Source organism: Phocoena sinus, chromosome 6 (genome assembly GCF_008692025.1).
Source record: "Phocoena sinus isolate mPhoSin1 chromosome 6, mPhoSin1.pri, whole genome shotgun sequence".
In the NCBI taxonomy this organism is placed as follows: Eukaryota; Metazoa; Chordata; class Mammalia; order Artiodactyla; family Phocoenidae; genus Phocoena; species Phocoena sinus.
The window spans coordinates 110,896,391-110,917,534 of record NC_045768.1 but is presented as its reverse complement, the minus strand read 5'-3'; the positions used below and the strand labels follow the sequence as shown (position 1 = coordinate 110,917,534).

Below are 21,144 nucleotides of genomic sequence, written 5' to 3'. Positions count from 1 at the left end.
TTTTTTGTTCTCTTTCTATGAAAAATGCCATTGGTAGTGTGACAGGGATTGCATTGAACATGTAGATTGCTTTGGGTAATATAGGCATTTTCACTGTGTTGATTCTTCCAATCCAAGAATACGGTATATTTTTCCATCTGTTTGTGTCATCTTTGATTTACTTCATCAGTGTCTTATAGTTTTCTGCATACAGGTCTTCTGTCTCCTTAGGTAGATTTATTCCTAGGTATTTTGTTCTTTTTGTTGCAGTGGTAAATGGGAGTGTTTCCTTAGTTTCTCTTTCAGATTTTTCATCATTAGTGTATAGGAATGCAAGAGATTTCTGTGCATTAATTTTGTATCCTGCTACTTTACCAAATTCGTTGATTAGCTCTAGTAGTTTTCTGGTAGCATCTTTAGGATTCTCTATGTATAGTATCATGTCATCTGCAAACAGTGACAGTTTTACTTCTTCTTTTCCAATTTGGATTCCTTTTATTTCTTTCTCTTCTCTGATTGCTGTGGCTAAAACTTCCAAAGCTATGTTGAATAATAATGGTGAGAGTGGGCAACCGTGTCTTGTTCCTGATCTTAGTGAAAATGGTTTCAGTTTTTCACCATTGAGAACGATGTTGGCTGTGGGTTTGTCATATATGACCTTTATTATGTTGAGGTAAGTTCCATCTGTCCCTACTTTTGGGAGAGTTTTTATCATAAATGGGTGTTGAATCGTGTCGAAAGCTTGTTCTACATCTATTGAGATGATCATATGGTTTTTCTCCTTCAATTTGTTAATACGGTGTATCACATTGATTGATTTGCATATATTGAAGAATCCTTGCATCCCTGGGGTAAACCCCACTTGATTATGATGTATGATCCTGTTAATGTGCTGTTGGATTCTGTTTGCTAGTACTTTGTTGAGGATTTTTGCATCTGTGTTCATCTGTGATATTGGCCTGTAGTTTTCTTTCTTTGTGACATCTTTGCCTGGTTTGGTATCAGGGTGATGGTGGCCTCGTAGAATGAGTTTGGGAGTGTTCTTCCTTCTGCTATGTTTTGGAGGAGTTTGAGGAGGATAGGTGTTAGCTCTTCTATAAATGTTTCATAGAATTCACCTGTGAAGCCATCTGATCCTGGGCTTTTGTTTCTTTGAACATTTTTAATCACAGTTTCAATTTCAGTGCTTGTGATTGGTCTGTTTATATTTTCTATTACTTCCTGGTCATTCTCAGAAGGTTATGCTTTTCTAAGAATTTGTCTATTTCTTCCAGTTGTCCAGATTATTGGCGTATAGTTGCTTATAGTAATCTCTCATGATCCTTTGTATTTCTGCAGTATCGGTTGTTACTTTTCCTTTTTCAATTCTAATTCTGTTCATTTGAGTCTTCTGCCTTTTTTTCTTGATGAGTCTGGCTAATGGTGTATCAATTTTTTCTTCCCAAAGAACCAGCATTTAGTTTTATTAATCTTTGCTGTTGTTGCCTTCACTTCTTTTTCATTTACTTCTGCTCTGAGCTTTATGATTTGTTTCCTTTGGCTAACTTTGGGGCGGTATTTTGTTATTCTATCTCTAATTGCTTTAGGTGTAAGTTTAGGTTGTTTATGAGATTTCAGTTTTCTTAAATTTACCAAAGCTTGATTTGTGACCCAAGATATGATCTATCCTGGAGAATGTCCCACGAGCACTTGAGAAGAAAGTGTATTCTGTTGTTTTTGGATGGAATGTCCTATAAATATCAGTTAAGTCCATCTTGTTTAATGTGTCATTTAAAGCTTGTGTTTCCTTATTTATTTTCATTTTGGACGATCTATGCATTGGTGAAAGTGGGGTGTTAAAGTCCCCTACTATTATTGTGTTCCTGTTGATTTCCCCTTTAATGGCTGCTAGCATTTGCCTTATGTATTGAGGTGCTCCTATATTGGGTGCATAAATATTTACAATTGTTATGTCTTCTTCTTGGATTGATCCCTTGATCATTATGTAGTGTCCTTTTTTGTCTCTTGTAACATTCTTTATTTTAAAGTCTATTTTGTCTGATATGAGAATTGCTACTCCAGCTTTCTTTTGATTTCCATTTGCATGGAATATCTTTTCCCATCCCCTCACCCTCAGTCTGTATGTGTCCCTAGGTCTGAAGTGGGTCTCTTGTAGACAGCGTATACACAGTTCTTGTTTTTGTATCCATTCAGCCAGTCTGTGTCTTTTGGTTGGAGCATTTAATCCATTTACATTTAAGTAAGTATTGATATGTATGTTCCCGTTACCATTTTCTTAATTGTTTTGGGTTTATTACTGTAGGTCTTTTCCTTCTCTTGTGTTTCCTGCCTAGAGAAGTTCCTTTAGCATTTGTTTTAAAGCTGGTTTGGTGGTGCCAAATTGTCTTACCTTTTGCTTGTCTGTAAAGGTTTTAATTTCTCTGTCAAAACTGAATGAGATCCTTGCTGGGTGGAGTTATCTTGGTTAGAAAGATTTTTGAAAGGAAAGGTTGAAAAGAAAGGTTTTTCCCTTTCATCATTTTCAATATGTCCTGCCACTCCCTTCTGGCTTGCAGAGTTTCTCCTGAAAGATCAGCTGTTAACCTTATGGGGATTCCCTTGTATGTTATTTGTTGTTTTTCCCTTGCTGCTTTTAATATTTTTTCTTTGTATTTAATTTTTGATAGTTTGATTAATATGTGCCTTGGCGTGTTTCTCCTTGGATTTATCCTGTATGGCACTCTGTGCTTCCTGGAGTTGATTATTTCGTTTCCCATATTAGGGAAGTTTTCAACTATAATCTCTTCAAATATTTTCTCAGTCCTTTTCTTTTTCTCTTCTTCTTCTGGGACCCTTATAATTTGAATGTTGGTGCAATTATTGTTGTCCCAGAGGTCTCTGCGACTGTCCTCAATTCTTTTCATTCTTTTTTTCCTTTATTGTGCTCTGTAGTAGTTATTTCCAGTATTTTATCTTCCAGGTCACTTATCCATTCTTCTGCCTCAGTTATTATGTTATTGATTCCTTCTAGAGAATTTTAAATTTCATTTATTGCGTTTTTCATCATTGTTTGTTTGCTCTTTAGTTCTTCTAGGTTCTTGTTAAATGTTTCTTGTATTTTCTCCATTCTGTTTATGAGATTTTGGATCATCTTTACTATCATTACTCTGAATTCTTTTTCAGGTAGACTGCCTATTTCCTCTTCATTTGTTAGGTCTGGTGGGTTTTTACCTTGCTTCTTCATCTGCTGTGTGTTTCTCTGTCTTCTCATTTTGCTTAACTTACTGTTTGGGGGGTTTCCTTTTTGCAGGCTGCAGGTCATAGTCCCATTGTTTTTGATGTCCGTCCCCAGTGTGTATGGTTGGTTCAGTGGGTTGTGTAGGCTTCCTGGTGGAGGGGACTGGTGCCTTTGTTCTGGTGGGTGAGACTGGATTTTGTCTTTCTGGTGGGCAGGACCACGTCTGGTGGTGTGTTTTGGGGTGTCTGTGAGCTTAGTATGATCTTAGGCAGCCTGTCTGCTAATGGGTGGGGTTGTGTTCCTATCTTGCTAGTTGTTTGGCATGTGGTGTCCAGCACTGGAGCTTCCTGGTCATTGATTGGAGCTGGGTGTTAGCATTGAGATGGAGATCTCTGGGCGAGCTCTCACTGATTGATATTACATGGAGTCAGGAGGTCTCTGGTTGTCCAGTGTTGTGAACTCGGTTCTCCCACCTCAGAGGCTCAGGCCTGGCACACGGCCGGAGTATCAAGACCCTGTCAGCCACACAGCTCAGAAGAAAAGGGAGAAAAAAAAAGCAAGGAGGAATAAAATTAAATTAAAAAGTTATTAAAATTTAAAAAGTATTAAAATAAAGTTTAAAAGAGTAATTAAAAAAATGAAGAGAGCAACCACACCAGTAAACAGATCCAGCAGTGATAACCAGCATTAAAAAGTAAACTAAGATAAACATAAAACCAGAAACAAATTAGATGCAGAAAGCAAACCCCCAGTCTACTCCCAGTTGCTCCCAAAGTCTACCCCCTCAATTTTGGGATGATTGGTTGTCTATTTGGGTATTCCATAGATGCAGGATACATCAAGTTGATGGTGGAGATTTAATCTGCTGTCCTTGAGGCTGCTGGGAGAGATTTCCCTTTCTCTTCTTTGTTCACACAGCTCCCAGGGTTCAGCTTTGGATTTGGCCCCACCTCTGTGTGTATGTCACCAGAGGGCGTCTGTTCTTCACTCAGACAGGACGGGGTTAAAGGAGCCGCTGATTCGGGGGCTCTGGCTCACTCAGGCCGGGGGGGAGGGAGGGGCACGGAGTGCGGGGCGGGCCTGCGGCGGCAGAGGCCGGCGTGACGTTGCACCAGCCTGAGGCGCGCCGTGCGTTCTCCCGGGGGAGTTGTCCCTGGATCCCGGGACCCTGGCAGTGGCGGGCTGCACAGGCTCCCCGGAAGGGGGGTGTGGATAGTGACCTGTGCTCGCACACAGGCTTCTTGGTGGCGGCAGCAGCAGCCTTAGCGTCTCATGCCCGTCTGTGGGGTCTGCGCTTTTAGCCGCAGCTCACGCCCGTCTCTGGAGCTCGTTCAGGCGGTGCTCTGGATCCCCTCTCCTCGTGCACCCCGAAACAGTGGTCTCTTGCCTCTTCGGCAGGTCCAGCCTTTTTCCCGGACTCCCTCCCGGCTAGCCGTGGTGCACTAGCCCCTTCAGGCGGTGTTCACGCCCCCAACCCCAGTCCTCTCCCTGCGCTCTGACTGAAGCCCGAGCCTCAGCTCCCAGCCCCGCCCACCCCGGCGGGTGAGCAGACAAGCCTCTCGGGCTGGTGAGTGCCGGTCGGCACCGATCCACTGTGCGGGAATCTCTCCGCTTTGCCCTCCGCACCCCTGTTGCTGCGCTCTCCTCCGCGGCTCCGAAGCTTCCCCCTCCGCCACACCCATCTCCGCCCGCGAAGGGGCTTCCTAGTGTGTGGAAACCTTTCCTCCTTCATGTCTCCCTCTCACTGGTGCAGGTCCCGTCCCTATTCTTTTGTCTCTGTTTATTCTTGCCCTACCCAGGTACGTGGGGAGTTTCTTGCCTTTTGGGAGGTCTGAGGTCTTCTGCCAGCATTCAGTAGGTGTCCTGTAGGAGTTGTTCCACGTGTAGATGTATTTCTGATATATTTGTGGGGAGGAAGGTGTTCTCCACGTCCTACTCTTCCGCCACCTTGAAGGTCCTCTCTCAGGGTGTTAGTTTTTATTTTATCTTCCCTTATGCTTTCTTCAGTGCTCTTCCTTTATTTAGATCCATGTTTCTGACCTATATCATTTACTTCTTTTTAAAGAACTTTTTTTTTAACATTTCTCACAAGGCAGGTCTAATAGGAACAAATTCCGTCAATTTTTGTCTGTCTGAGATGACCTTACTTCTCCTTCAGTTTTGCAGGTTAGTTTCACAGGGTATGGAGTTCTACGTGGGGAGGTTTTTTCTCTCAGTTCTTTAACTCTTTCACTCCACTCTCTTCTTGCTTACATGGCTTCTGACGAGAAGTTGGGTATAATTCTTATCTTTGTTCCTCTGTAGGTAAGGAGTTTTTCCTCTGTTTTCTTTTGAGATTTTTTCTTTATCTTTGATTTTCTATCGTTTGAAAATGATATGCCTCTGTGTAGTGTTTTGGTCCTGCATTTGTCCTGCATTGTGTTCTCTGAGCTTCTTGGATCTGTGGTTTGGGGTCTTGGATTTGTGGTTTCCTCATTTGGGGAAATTTTTCTGTCAATGTTTTTTCAAATAGTCTGTGCCTTCCTCTCTTCTCCTTCTGTTGTTCCCATTATGTATATGTTACATCTTTTGTAGTTATCCCATGCCCTTGGATATTCCGCTCTACTTTCTTAAGTTTTTGTTCTATTCGCTTTTTGGATTTTGAAGATTCTATGGATAAATCCTCTGGTTCTGAGAATCTTTGCTCATCTGTATCCACTTCTACTCATAAACCCATCAGAAGTATTCTTCATTTCTTTTAAGGTTTTTTTTTTTAATCTATTTTTGGTTCTTTTTTACGATTTCCATCTCTCTGCTGACCTTGCCCATCTGTTCTTGCATGTTCTCCACTCTTCTGTTAGGACCCTTAGTATATTAACCACAGTTATTTAAAATTCCCAGTCTGATAATTCTTACATCCCTGCTGTGTCTGTTTCTGATGCTTTCTCCATCTCTCCCGTCTCTTCAAGTTGTGATTTTGCCTTTTGGCATGCCTTGTGATTTTTTTCCTTGATAGCTGGACATGATGAACCAGATGAAAGAAATTGCTGGAAATAAGCCTTTCATGAAGTGGTGTAGAGGTGTGGTGGGAGGGCAGTGCCCACAGTTTCGTGATTAGACCTCAGTCTTCTGGTGACCCTGGGCTTCTGAACTGTGAGTTTTTCAGCAGTTTCTCAGGATTTTTCTCCGCACTTGGGCAGAATGGTTAGAGTCGGCTAGAGTCAGGAATTTCCTTTCTCTTGGCTCAGTTCGTCTACAGGATACACCAGAGCAGGTGGGGCTCTGGTTAACTAGTTTCCCCTGAGGGCAGGCCTTATTGAGAAGACCAGAGTGCTCTGACGTGTTTCACAATGGTTCCTTCTCTCCTCCTCCTGCCAGGAGCTCAAGAGAATTTTTCTTCAGTACTCACTCTGGGAACTTGGTTGAGCTCCCGGAGATAAATCTCAATAAAATTGGAGCCTTTCTATGACTGGGTCTTCCAGAAGGTTTTTACTTCTCCGACTTGTCTGCTCAGAGCTCCCAGCAATTTGTCAATTATAGTTCAGGTTTTCCTACCCTGGCACTGGTACCTGGTGTTTGTACTCATGAGCCCCTGCTCTGGTAAGCCTTAGCTCCTGTACTCCACCGTCTGTCTCTGTTGCCCCGTGTCCTCTCCTCTCTTCTGGATCCAAGAAGAGCTGTTGGTTTTTTCAGTCTGTTTAGCTTTGTACTGGTTGTCAAGACAGAGTGGAAACTTCCAACTCCTTACCTGCAGAACCAGAAAACAGAAGCCTTAAATTAGATTTAAATAAAAGAAACCTACAAAATATTTACAATGTACGTAATTAAGAAAGCTTTAGCAAACATAATATGTAAATTGTTCTTAAACTGTTTTTTAAGATCTCCGAACAATCATTTTACAGTGTAAGAAATACAAATGATAAGTGTATGTAAAATTAATTTTATTATTAGTCAAGAGAAGGCAAGTGTGTGACTAATATATATTTTTACCAGTAAATTTCAAAATAGTGTCTAATGCTTCTGGGGATGTGTGAAAACTATCTACTCACTCTAAAGGTAATCTGGCAATTTTATTTGTAAAATAAAATTTACACCCTGCCACCACTTCCAAGTATACCTAACTAGGAATATTAAGCAAATATGTTTATTTTAACATTGTTTATAATATGTAAAATCGGAAATAATTTTAAAATATATCTTCAGCATCATAGTGTAAATTGGGATGCAATGAAATAATATAAACTAGCGGAACTCAGTGAAGTGTGGCTTTTATACAGTTATGTTGGAGAAAATCAAATTATAAGGCAGTATGTATATTAGAATCTGTATACAGATGTTAGCAAACATACACGTAAACTCTTAGCAGTGGTTTTCTCTGAGAGATAAGATTATACTTTTTACTTCTGTGTTGCTTGCTTTTTATCATGAGTGTCTCTCTAAATGAAATAAAATAATATAATAAAATCTTGCTGCTAGAGCTGTTTTTGGAGCATAGTAACAGGCAACTAAAGAAACACACACATTCATGTCTTATTATCTGTTCTAGAAGATGAAATGGTTTTTACGCAGACAGTAATCCCTTTTTCTCTTCTCCTGATAGGGAAAGGTGAACATGGGAAACCTTACCCCCTCACTGAAGAGGACCACGATGAGTCAGCTTACAGGGAAAATGGTTTCAATATTTTTGTCAGCAACAACATTGCTCTAGAGAGGTCCCTGCCAGATATCCGCCACGCAAAGTGAGTGTCAGCTCACCTCTGTGCAGAGCGGTTTTTCTTTTGTCTCTTTTGATTCATATGTTTGATGTATATCATGGTGAGATACACAGTGAAAACCTTTGCCCTATTAATTTTATAGAAGCTGTTTATACTCTATAATCATATATATATTTTTGTTTTTGTTTTTTTATTGAAGTATAGTTGATTTACAATGTTGTGTTAGTTTCAGACGTACAGCAAAGTGATTCAGTTATATGTATGTGTATATATGTATATAATGTGTGTGTGTGTGTGTGTGTGTGTATTCTTTTTCAGATTCTTTTCCCTAAAGAAACTTAATGGTTACCAAAGGGGAAAGGTGGGGGGGGGGATAAATTAGGAGTTTGGTATATATACACTACTATATATAAAATAACTAACCAACATAATCTTAAATACTTTTTATTTAAATTGAAATAACCTTTAAAATTCCAAAAGAGTCACTGTCGACTCTCAAAAACTTAATATCCATTTTCATTATTAAGTTGGCGGTATGATCTCCATTTAAACCAAAGTGCTTTCAGATGACATATGTAACTTTGCATTTGATCATGTACATTATGAAGCTCATGTTTTTCTCTGGTAATTAGTGCTGTCAGAACTGTCTACACGTGCATGCCTTTGACCGACTGCAGTCTCACCTCGGCCTTATCAGTGCCATTGTTGTTACATTTTCTTAGAAAGTGCCTAACATGAATGCATCCCTAATCTAAAGGTAATGTTTGGTTGCTCAGTTTCCCATCACTTAGGAATTGCTTGTGCCTTGTCAGTTGACAGTGGGCTCAGTTTTTACTGAATTGTAGCTAAATATTGTAGTCTGAATGGAAACAAGAAGAATATTACCTACAGTTGACTGAAAGCCTTCTTCTCTCTGTCTACCCCTGTCTAATCCTAACATTGCTTAATGTACTTTTTTTTCTTGTCTGTTATGGTTTTCTTAATAGCATATGCTATGCCAAAAGTATGCCAAGAACGTAGGCAGAATTTGAAGTTGTGGCGTTGTCATGCATATTTGTTAAATCTGTCCAGCTAATAGAGTATATTGACTTTTGCAGTTCATCTTCCTTTAGAATCATTGATGTGAGAGAAAGAAAATCGGAGAAAATAAAGGGCATAAATGAAACCAGGACTAGAAATCTAAATTAAACCAGTAATGTACATTACATAAATCTCCTTGTGCAAAAATAATTAATCCATTAGGGAAAAACAAATCAGTACGTTGTGGTTTGGAGGACTATTTTTTAGTTGCCGTATTGTATCTTTATAAATTCGTTTGCTTGGGTTTTTTTAAACATCTTTATTGGAGTATAATTGCTTTACAATGGTGTGTTAGTTTCTGCTTTACAACAAAATGAATCAGTTATATATATACATATGTCCCCATATCTCTTCCATCTTGCGTCTCCCTCCCTCCCACCCTCCCTATCCCACCCCTCTAGGTGGTCACAAAGCACCGAGCTGATCTCCCTGTGCTATGCGGCTGCTTCCCACTAGCTATCTACCTTACGTTTGGTAGTGTATATATGTCCATGCCTCTCTCTCGCTTTGTCACAGCTTACCCTTCCCCCTCCCCATATCCTCAAGTCCATTCTCTAGTAGGTCTGTGTCTTTATTCCTGTTTTACCCCTAGGTTCTTCATGACATTTTTTTTTCTTAAATTCCATATATATGTGTTAGCATACAGTTTTTGTCTCTCTCTTTCTGAATTACTTCACTCTGTATGACAGACTCTAGGTCTATCCACCTCATTACAAATAGCTCAATTTCGTTTCTTTTTATGGCTGAGTAATATTCCATTGTATAGATGTGCCACATCTTCTTTATCCATTCATCCGATGATGGACACTTAGGTTGTTTCCATCTCCGGGCTATTGTAAATAGAGCTGCATTGAACATTTTGGTACATGACTCTTTTTAAGTTATGGTTTTCTCAGGGTATATGCCCAGTAGTGGGATTGCTGGGTCATATGGTAGTTCTATTTGTAGTTTTTTAAGGAACCTCCATACTGTTCTCCACAGTGGCTGTATCAGTTTACATCCCCACCAACAGTGCAAGAGGGTTCCCTTTTCTCCACACCCTCTCCAGCATTTATCGTTTCTAGATTTTTTGATGATGGCCATTCTGACTGGTGTGAGGTGATATCTCATTGTAGTTTTGATTTGCATTTCTCTAATGATTAGTGATGTTGAGCATTCTTTCATGTGTCTGTTGGCAATCTGTATATCTCCTTCGGAGAACTGTCTATTTAGGTCTTCTGCCCATTTTTGGATTGGGTTGTTTGGTTTTTTGTTATTAAGCTGCTTATAAATTTTAGGGATTAATCCTTTGTCAGTTGCTTGATTTGCAAATATTTTCTCCCATTCTGAGGTTTGTCTTTTGGTCTTGTTTATGGTTTCCTTTGCTGTGCAAAAGCTTTGAAGTTTCATTCGGTCCCATCTGTTTATTTTTGTTTTTATTTCCATTTCTCTAGGAGGTGGGTCAAAAAGGATCTTGCTGTGATTTATGTCATAGAGTGTCCTGCCTATGTTTTCCTCTAAGAGTTTGATAGTTTCTGGCCTTACATTTAGGTCTTTAATCCATTTTGAGCTTATTTTTGTGTATGGTGTTAGGGAGTGATCTAATCTCATAGTTCTACATGTACCTGTCCCGTTTTCCCAGCACCACTTATTGAAGAGGCAGTCCTTTCTCCACTGTACATTCCTGCCTGCTTTATCAAAGATAAGGTGACCATATGTGCGTGGATTTATCTCTGGGCTTTCTATCCTGTTCCATTGATCTATCTTTTTGTATTTGTGCCAGTACCATACTGTCTTGGTTACTGTAGCTTTGTAGTATAGTCTGAAGTCAGGGAGTCTGATTCCTCCAGCTCCATTTTTCGTTCTCAAGATTGCTTTGGCTATTTGGGGTCTTTTGTGTTTCCATACAAATTGTGAAATGTTTTGTTCTAGTTCTGTGAAAAATGCCAGTGGTAGTTTGATAGGGATTTTTAAAATATAAAAAAATTACTGGTTTGCTCCTTAGGTTTTATGTGAATTTGCTTTTCCCAATAGTGTTAAGCGAAGAATTAATGTGAAGAAAAAATCCATTTTCCCCTAAGCTGAATGCTTCATATATTGGACTACACCTTCTATCTAGCAAAATTATTCCCATGTCACCTGAAATTATCTACGGTAATTCCCACTACCAAGAACATTTCTAGTTATGAGAAATTTTAATACCTAATTGCACACCATCAAAGATGCATTAAATTGCATTGTTGGCATAATAAATATGCTCAAAGCATAATTTCCATCCACTCCACCCCGACATTGCTAATCTTTTCATGTGTATTCAAGTGGAAATATTTGCAGATGGAAACAGTGCAGAAAATCGTGGAAATCAAAAGAAAGCTGATGTTACTGTTCTCCACAGAGACTATATTTTTAATGCCACTACCACCTTTTGAGAAAAGATATTCTTAGGCAATAATGGAGAAGAAGATGGAAAAATGGAAAGAAAAACATTTTGAAAATTTTATCAGAGCTACTAAATTTATAGTATAGGAGGGTATTTTTCTAAATGTTAGGGAAGAAAAATATGGCTAAAACATGGTGTGTGACCATATTCTTACTTCCTGAGGCTGGGTATGTAATAGGACAGACGCTAGTAAAATGATACCAAGAAGAGAACTCAGACAAACAAACAGTCTTAGCAGAAGATTGGAGAAGCATGCCAGCAGCATGTTAAGTGTGAGATCCCAGGAATGGTCATTTACTTGGTTTGTCCAGTTTCTGACTCTCAGTAATGCAGGAAGCGAGATGAGATGATGCCTCTGATTTTGTCAGCGTGCCACCTGCAGGAAACCGGAAGCCAGAGAAGGTCTTACAGGGATCCCGCTGTTTAAAGTCCTATGCTTTTGACCTCGGTTATGCTTCCCACAATGCAGGCATAGATAATTACAGGAGTATGTAACTCTGTCCTTCAAATTGTAAAAGCAGCTGGACACAGATTCCAGTGTTATCAATTTAAGGAGGCTGCAGGTAATTGACCATGGCTCGTTTATATTGACAGAATCTATGGAAGAGAATGCAAAATGTGTGTGACTTTTATAATCAAACGTAACAGTTCTAAGAAACTTTGCATTTGCCGTCAGCCAATTCCAACTACCATCTCAGAGTGCCAGGAGAGAGGACGTTATTTTTCTTTGCTTTAGGATTTTGCAGTGGAAAATAGCCGGGAATACCATCTTGCAATTTTCCTGAACTTGATCGTTATTCCAAAACACATCATCGTGGTTCTTACTACACTGTTCTACATGATAGATGACTCTCTGTGTATATGCCCATGCTCTTTACCTCTTCATATTCTCAAAAATGTTCATGGTTCGAGGTGCTTTGACATGCTTAGTGCACAGTCTAGTCCACTGTGAGGGATATTTAGAACATGAATTACTTCAGAAATCCCAATCCAGAGAGCACTTTTATTTGTCTCACTGCTTACTTCTTCACTAGCATAACAATGAACAGCTTTCTTTTGGCTTTGTTATTTCATTGAATCAGTAATAGATTCCCATTAAGTAGGAAGCATAGATAAAGGAAAGTCAGTTGGCATGTGTGCAGTAATTTAAATCTATACCGAACAAGAACATTTTTACTTATATCCTAATAATAAATTTCAGTCTTTTAACTTACATTTTGAATTTCTTGTGTTTTTTTCCAGTTATTTTTAGCATCCCCTTATCTTGTAAATTACATTTTAGTTTTTCATGCCATCTTTGCTTTGGTCTTGTCAAATTTTCTACCTCTTCTTCCATAGTCATAGCCTGACACTTTTGGTTGACTTTTGTACTTTTTTGGAGAAGTATCTATATGTTGATAGTTTAAATACTCACTTTTTTTCTTCAGTTACTCCCTAATTATGTCTATATCCATAGTACCTCGGCTCAATCTCAGAGCACCTGAGTTCAACCTGTCCTTAGAACATCTTATTTTTTCTGTTTTATCTAATGCAATGTCGATAAGAATTTTACTATGAGAGCTTCTGCATGACAAATGTCCAGTCACTGGATATCTGGCTGGCCTGGTTAGTTTTTCCTCAACTGTATTTTGATCGTACATTTTCTTTGTATTCAGTCACCCATTGGGATGTCACACCTTTGTATGCTGCAGAACATCTTATTTTGACTCTAAAACTTGTATTTAGAGTACAAAATACATATAAAATAAGGGGGAAGGAAACCATGGAAGGATGACCTGCATAGAAAAGAAATTCTGAGAAACTTATGCGTGAATATATTGTTAACAAGGGAAAACTAAAGAATAGTTGAGCAAGTATTACTCCCTGGATATGAATACGTGTATCAGCAGTTACCACAAGTGCTCCCAAACCATGCTAGAATTAATGTGTGTAGGAAGAAATTACATTTATGAAAACAGGAAGTATGTGAGATTAGGACACATAAGAGTCATGAATAATAGGAGAGTTGAGATCAACTCTGCAGAGAATTCAGGTAAATGCATCATTGATGTAAGGTCCATTCTTTGCTCTTATAAAAGAATCCAGATACCTGTTCATATGCATCCACATTCATTACGATGCAGTTATAAGGTGGCTGAGTAGCTGGGATATTTTTGAGCTAAAGTAGTTCTACTCTGAATTGTGGCTGTTCCTTTTCATTTAAATGTTCCTTTTCGTTTAACTTACATTCCCAAGATAAGGAAGTTTTAGCTTCATGCCTTGACAACAAACAAGATATTGAATTTTAATAGAAAATTCTGAGAGATCTCATCTCTTGAAAACATTTAGGAGAATCTTGACAACCTCTTGTCATGATAGCATTATGTGATTGCTCTCGGCAGCGTTGCAGGTATATCAGATTAATCTATCACAACCCTGCTGTCTGCGCAATTTCAAAACCAATGGAGAGATTGTCTCAGAAATGGTTTGAAAGTACAGTATTACCTTTATTATTATTATTACTGATTTATTTATTTATTTTTGGCTGCTTTGGGTCTTTGTTGCTGCGTGCGGGCTTTCTCTAATTGTGGCGAGCAGGGGCTACTCTTCATTGCGGTGCGCGGGCTTCTCATTGCGGTGGCTTCTCTTGTTGAGGAGCACAGGCTCTAGGAGTGCAGGCTTCAGTAGTTGTGGTACATGGGCTCGGTAGTTGTGGTTCGTGGGCTCTAGAGCACAGGCTCAGTAGTTGTGGTGTGTGGGCTCAGTAGTTGTGGCACACGAGCTTTGTTGCTCCGCGGCATGTGGAATCTTCCCGGACCAGCGCTCGAACCCGTGTCCCCTGCATTGGCTGGCGGATTCCTAACTACTGCGCCACCAGGGAAGCCCTTACCTTTATCATTGATCAGAGTCTATTGGTGGGCGTGGTTTAGACCTGGGCCAAGCGTGATTTCTAACAGAAGGTGGCGCATTCAGCCTTCCAGTCACAGACATTGCCGAGAAAGGACAGTTGTAGAACTTCGGGCATGGAGGACATTGCCGAGAAAGGACAGTTGTAGAACTTCGGGCATGGAGATGTCTGGTCTCTGCACGCAAGTGGGTTCCCGTGCACAAAACTGAAGCAGAAGCTGAGCCAAGCATGATAGACTCTGTAACTCAAACTCAGCAGTCATGTGTCTTTCCTCCTCCTGGAAGGGATGTCTGGGAGGATGGATGGAGAGAGGGTGGGGTGTTAGCGTAACAGCTGCCCCTCCACCCGGGACCATCTGTGGAGGGAAAGGACCTCCTCCCTGGATGAATAGGGCACAGTAGCTACTTTGTATACAAGGAGAAAGGCAAAGTCTCGATATACACAGATTTGGAGTAATTTTTCTTTTTCAATTAGACTCTGAGTCTAGTCATGCCTTCTGGAAATTATGTTGAATAATAATTATTAAAAAGTTAACTTTCCTGACTTGGACCGTGACGCTGAACCAGGCAGTTGTCATTCTGATTTTCTACGTACCCACTTTTCTAAGTCAGGGTGCTAACTTTCTTCATGTCTTTCACAGAGTATTAAGATAAATACGATTGGTGTCAGTTTTACCAAATCAGCCGCACCACGATCGATTCAGTTATTTCTTTTTCTTCTGATGATTCTCCTTCTGATTTCCTTCCTTCTTTTGCATTCATATCATGAGGAGATAAAATATAAAGAGATCAAGTGAACTCCAATTCAAAAACATAAATTGCAAAAACGATTAAATTTGGGGAGTCAGATTTGAGTTTATTAGGAAAAATAATTATGTGTGTCCAATGTATTTTAATATAGTGTAGTGAATGTGATAGGTTGGTATTTATTTTAATCGTGTGTGAAATAGAAAGTGTGATTTAACTGCTCTGACTCTGGGCTATTGAATGTTAGAACTCATCCACAGAAATGTTTGAGGTTAGCCATCCAAAAATGTGCAAGGATTTTCTTAAAATTTCTCAAGTTCAAAGGCTCCTCAAAAGCTGGGGAGGCACTGCCTTCCTTCCATGTTTTCATTATGATTTACTTGTGAATTTGATGAAGTATCTTTCTTCAACAAGTTCACAAGTCAATTCTGAAGCAGATTAAGCTAAAGGAGTTGTGCACTCCAGTCAGGTGGGAATACTGCCCTGGAAGAGGCTGCAAGTGTATCCTTTGAATCAAATGCTGCTCTAGCGTAGTGTATGTCTCAGTATAACTGAAAAAAGACAAAATAGTTAACTCCTAAGCAGCAGATTGAGGGAGGAATGACCAGGAACAACAGATAGGAAGTAACCTTTCAAAACTGCAATTGTTTTGAAGAACCGAATAATTATTTGAATATTTTTTGAAACCCGGCTTATGCAACCTAGTGTAGCCATTAGTACATTCATCTGTTTCTAAGGGCCATTAAAGAAAAGCCATGATAGAATAACAACAGAAATGTACACAAGTATCTCTTCCATTGGCTAAAGCCTGGAAGACATGGAAGAGTTTTTACCACTATAACTAAAGATGTATCCCTGTTGAAAGGAAAATCCTCGAAGGATAGACAACAGTTCAAGAGTTGTCAGACATCTCACCTCTGGAGTGAATGACAGATCATAAAGCAGATTCGTTGAAAGGTAGAATGTGGACGAACGCAAGGGCATGGGGGTGTGAAAGAGTAGCGGTGGGAAGCTGTGCACACACACAGAGCCTTCTAAAAATACCCTAAGTATGTTATATAACTTTTGCAATGTCACCATTGCTGGTAATTGGTGTAAATTTGACTCCCAACCAGGGCTCTCAAACTCGGAAACCTAGTCGCTTATTACTGTGTTACCCTGCTTCAAATCAGGATAAAAATATAAAGGTTGAAATTATGACGAGTTGCGGTGTACTAGCTCGTTAAGATCCAAAAACTGTAATTGCTTTTTAAATTACACAAAGAAACTGGAAAATCAAGTATGAATTAATGATTGATCATTATTGTCATTCATGGGACATCTATTTCAGTCCTGAATATATATATATATATATATATATATATAGTATTATCACATGTATTTTTAATTTTATGTAATTTTATTACCCCAAGTATATAAAGCTCCAAATTGAACGCATCTATTCAAGAGAATAGTAGCTAACTATGAGACTGCACTACAACATCAGTGATAGAGAAAAATCGTAATTAGAGATGTGTTAAACTGCTAGGTTTTCACTAGGCAGTCATCACTGTACACTTTCATGGCATCACTGGGAAATAGCAATGTGCTTTAAACTGAGACAGTTATTTCGGTTGTGTGTGACCTTGGTGGCAAAGTCAGCATCTCCAATCAGTGTGACTGCAAAGCCATCCAAATTTTAAAGTTCCACTGGAAAAGGAAAAATTATTGAGCTCACAGAAAAGCAACTAGTTTTTGGAAGTTTGACATCAAACTAGAAGACCAGAATTGATCATGGAGTCAATCTTATCAGATAAGTATTTTTTAACATTTGAATAATCATAGAGTTTTAGTGTTTAGATATGGGAATTTTTCCATAACTGAAAAAAGATGGTGTCTTACACCATAGTCCTATGTTAACATCAGAATTATTAAAATGATGAAAGTCAAAGGCCAAAAGCCATTTATTATGATGATTATTTCTGTATCGGTCTACTGTTTGATAATTATATTTAGATTTATAAAAGAAAAAATATAGATACAACAGAGTCTATATAGATATTCCACGCCTGGTTGTTTGTGTTAGCTACTTACAAACTAAGATACTCATATAGAAATTTCATTGTGAAATTTTAAAGTCACAGATGCTTGAAGTACTCTCATTGCTTTTGTTCCTATATATAAAGTTTTTTAAAAAAATTTTTATTCTAGTATAGTTGATTTACAATGTTGTGTTAGTAAAACATCAACTCCTCCTTCTAGCCGGAATTGAACCAGTGACCTAAGGGTGACTATACTGGGAAATGCTACAGTCCTCTGCTCTACCAGCTGAGCTATCAAAGGGAGTACTCTCATTTCCTGATTAGCAACTAGATTCCAAAGTTACCTATACTTTTACACTGTTTCAAATTACTACAATTTATTTATTTTAAAATGCTCTCTTTTGCAAAATTAATCTCATTTACTTTAATAGCAGCCTGCCAGATGATTTTAGCTGTTCTCATAGGACATTGCACATACACAATATTTAGATTTATTCCACTATATTATGAATTGGAAATTTGGGCTGGTGCCTTCCACTGGAACAGTGGCTCCCTGACAATAAGACTTTGATTTTCTGTGATCTTCAACCCATGATATAATGTTCATCATGTGATTAATATTAAGTACGTGTTAGGTATTGAATAAGTCCAGAAAAAACAAACAAAACAAAAATAACCTCTAGTCAGAATCATATCTGTTAAATTTCAGAGTATATCCTTTGTAACCATGATAAGGATCAAATAAAACGAAAACCGCACGTTTGAGAAACTTACGTGATAAGGATCAAATAAATAAAACCGAAAGCGTAAGTTTGAGAAACGCAAATAGATTCGCAATTTTAATTCCTTAAAGAAAATGGAAATTTGACGTATTGATGCATTTTGTTCTGTAAGATTAATATTGCAGTAGGAATTCTAAATTTGTTCCCTCTTCATTATAAATATTTCCACTCATGGAAGTTTAATGAGATAAGAGGTAAGGATTAATAGTTAAGGTTATTTGTTTAAAAATGTGGGGAAATCTGCCATTTTTGGAAAGCTAACATCATACTTAGTGATGAAAGACTGGATATATTGCCCCTATGATCATGGGGTGAAAGGGATGTCTGGTCTCACTGCTTCTATGCAAAATTGTACTGTACAATATAGTCCAGGCAATTAGGCAAGAAAAAGAAGTAACGGGATCCAAATTGCAAAGGAAGAGTTAAAACTTCTCTATTGGCGGATGACATAATCTTCTATCAATGTATAGAAAACCATAAGGAATCTGCTGAGAAAACTAGTAGAACTAATAATGTCAGCAAAGTATTAGAGTATGACATCAGTATATGAAAATCATTTTAGTTTTATACACTTGCAGTGAATAATCTGAAAATACCTCCAAAGAGCTCAATTCACCATAAAATCAAAATGAATAAAATACTTAGGAATAAATTGAACAAAAGAGATGTAAAACACTTTGAAAACTACAAAACGCTGTTGAAGGAAATTGCAGAAATGAAGAAACATCCCATGTCTGTGAATCAGAAGAGTTAATATTAACTCGGCAGAACACTCCAAGCAGAGCCACAGATTTGAAGAAATCCCTGTCAGAATCCCAGCTGACTTCACTTTAGAAGTTGACAAGCTTTGGAGAAATGTCCAAAGAAGATATACAGACTGCCAACAAACACATGAAAGGATGCTCAACATCACTCATCATTAGAGAAATGCAAATCAAAACTACAGTGAGGTATCACCTCACACCAGTCAGAATGGCCATCATCAAAACATCTACAAACCATAAATGCTGGAGAGGGTGTGGAGAAAAGAGAACCCTCCTGCACTGTTTGTGGGGATGTAGTGATACAGCCACTATGGAGAACAGTTTGGAGGTTCCTTAAAAAACTACAAATAGAACTACCATATGACCCAGTAATCCCACTACTGGGCATATACCCTGAGAAAACCATAATTCAAAAGGAGTCATGTACCACAATGTTCATTGCAGCACCATTTACAATAGCCAGGACGTGGAAGCAACCTAAGTGTCCATCAACAGATGAATGGATAAAGAAGATGTGGCACAGATATACAATGGAATATTACTCATCCATAAAAAGAAATGAAACTGAGATGTTTGTAGTGAGGTGGATGGACCTAGAGTCTGTCATACAGAGTGAAGTAAGTAAGAAAGAGAAAAACAAATACCATATGCTAACACATATATATGGAATCTAAAAAAAAAAAAAGGTTCTGAAGAACCTAGGGGCAGGACAGGAATAAAGACACAGGCATAGAGAATGGACTTGACACAGGGAGGGGGAAGGTTAAGCTGGGACGAAGTGAGAGAGTGGCATGGACATATATACACTACCAAATGTAAAATAGATAGCTAGTGGGAACAGCCGCATAGCACAGGAAGACCAGCTCTATGCTTTGTGACCACCTAGAGGGGTGGGATAGGGAGGGTGGGAGGGAGACGCAAGATGGAGGGACATGGGGATATATGTATACGTATAGCTGGTTCACTCTGTTATACAGCAGAAACTAACACACCATTGTAAAGCAATTATACTCCAATAAAGATGTTAAAAAAGCAAAAGTCAACGAGCTGATTCTGAAATTCATATGAAATTGCAAGGGACCCAGAATATCCAAAACAATCCTGAAGAACAACAACAAAATAGGATAACACCCACTTCCTGATTTCAAATTTATTACAAGTCAACAGTAATCAGTATCGTGTGTTATATGGATAGATACATGGATGAACAGAATACAACAGAGAGTCCAGAAATAGTTCTGTACATCCACGATCTATTGACTTTTTGACAAGGGTGCCAAAACCATTCAACGTGAAAAGAATGATCATCTAAACAAATGCTTCTGGGACAACCAGGTAGCCACTTGCAAAAGAATGATGTAGGACCCTTACCTCAGACCACAAAAGATGAGCCCAAAATGTATCAATGACCTCAATATAAGAGCTAAAACTGTAAGATTCAGAAGAAAACACAGAAGTAAATCTTCATGACCTATGATTTGAGAAAGGATTCTTAGATACGATACCAAAAGCACAAGGAACAAAAGAAAAAATAGATAAATTGGACTTCATCAAAATTAAAAACTTTTATGCTTCAAAGGACAGAATCAGGAAGGGAAAACGAAACCCAGAGAACTGGAGAAAATATTTGCAAATCATGTATCTGATAAGGGACTTGTATCTAGAATATATAAAGAATTCTTACAATTCAATAACAAAAAGACAACCCCATTGAAATATGGGCATATGATCTGAATAGTCATTTCTTCAAGGAGGATATGAAAATTGCCAATTGCTTCATGAAAAATGCTTCACATCATTAGTTATCTGGGAAATACAAATCAAAACCAAACTGAGATACTGCTTAGCACCCACTACAATGACTGGGACCGCGAAGTCAGATAATAAATGTTGGTGACGATGTGGAGAAATTAGAACGCTTGTGTGCTGCTAGTGGGTATGTAAAATGGTGTCAGTGCTTTGGAAAATACTCCAGTAGTTCCTCAAATAATTAAACACAGAGTTACCATGTGACACAGCAGTTCTACTTTTAGGAATACACCCAAGAGAAATGAAAGCATGTCCATACAAAATGTACACATGAATGAGCAGCATTACTCACAATAGTCAAAAGGTGGAAACAACCCAGATATCCACCAGTAAATCATTGGATAAACAAAATGTGGTATATTCACAAAATGGAAGATTATTCAGTCATGAAAAGGAATAAAATACTTATAAATGCTACACCTTGGATTAACATTGAAAACATTATGCTAAATGAAAAAAACAGGTCCAAAATTCCACGTAATATATGATTTTATTTGTATGAATGTCCAGAAGAGGAAACTCTGAGAAACAGAAAGTAAACAGTGGTCTCTAGGGCTGTGAGTGGATAAAGAACAGGGGAGTTATAACTAAGGCTATGAGATTTCTTTTTAAGTTGATGAATATATTCTAAAATCTGTTGTGCTAATGGTTGCACATATCTGTGGATAAACTAAAAATCAATGAATTGTACACTTTAACTGGTACAACAAATAAATTAGATGGTATGTGAATATCTCCCTAAAGCT

The 21,144-nt window shown here is 38.5% G+C and overlaps 1 protein-coding gene across 1 annotated transcript in view; it reads left to right on the top strand.

Annotated features, from left to right (window-relative positions):
* The window catches only part of GALNTL6 (polypeptide N-acetylgalactosaminyltransferase like 6), a 1,139,747-nt gene that overhangs the window by 471,288 nt on the left and 647,315 nt on the right, over nt 1-21,144 (top strand). The window contains exon 3 of the mRNA XM_032633792.1: nt 7,776-7,914. Within this exon, the coding sequence (XP_032489683.1) occupies nt 7,776-7,914 (139 nt within the window). The remainder of the gene's footprint in view (nt 1-7,775; nt 7,915-21,144) is intronic.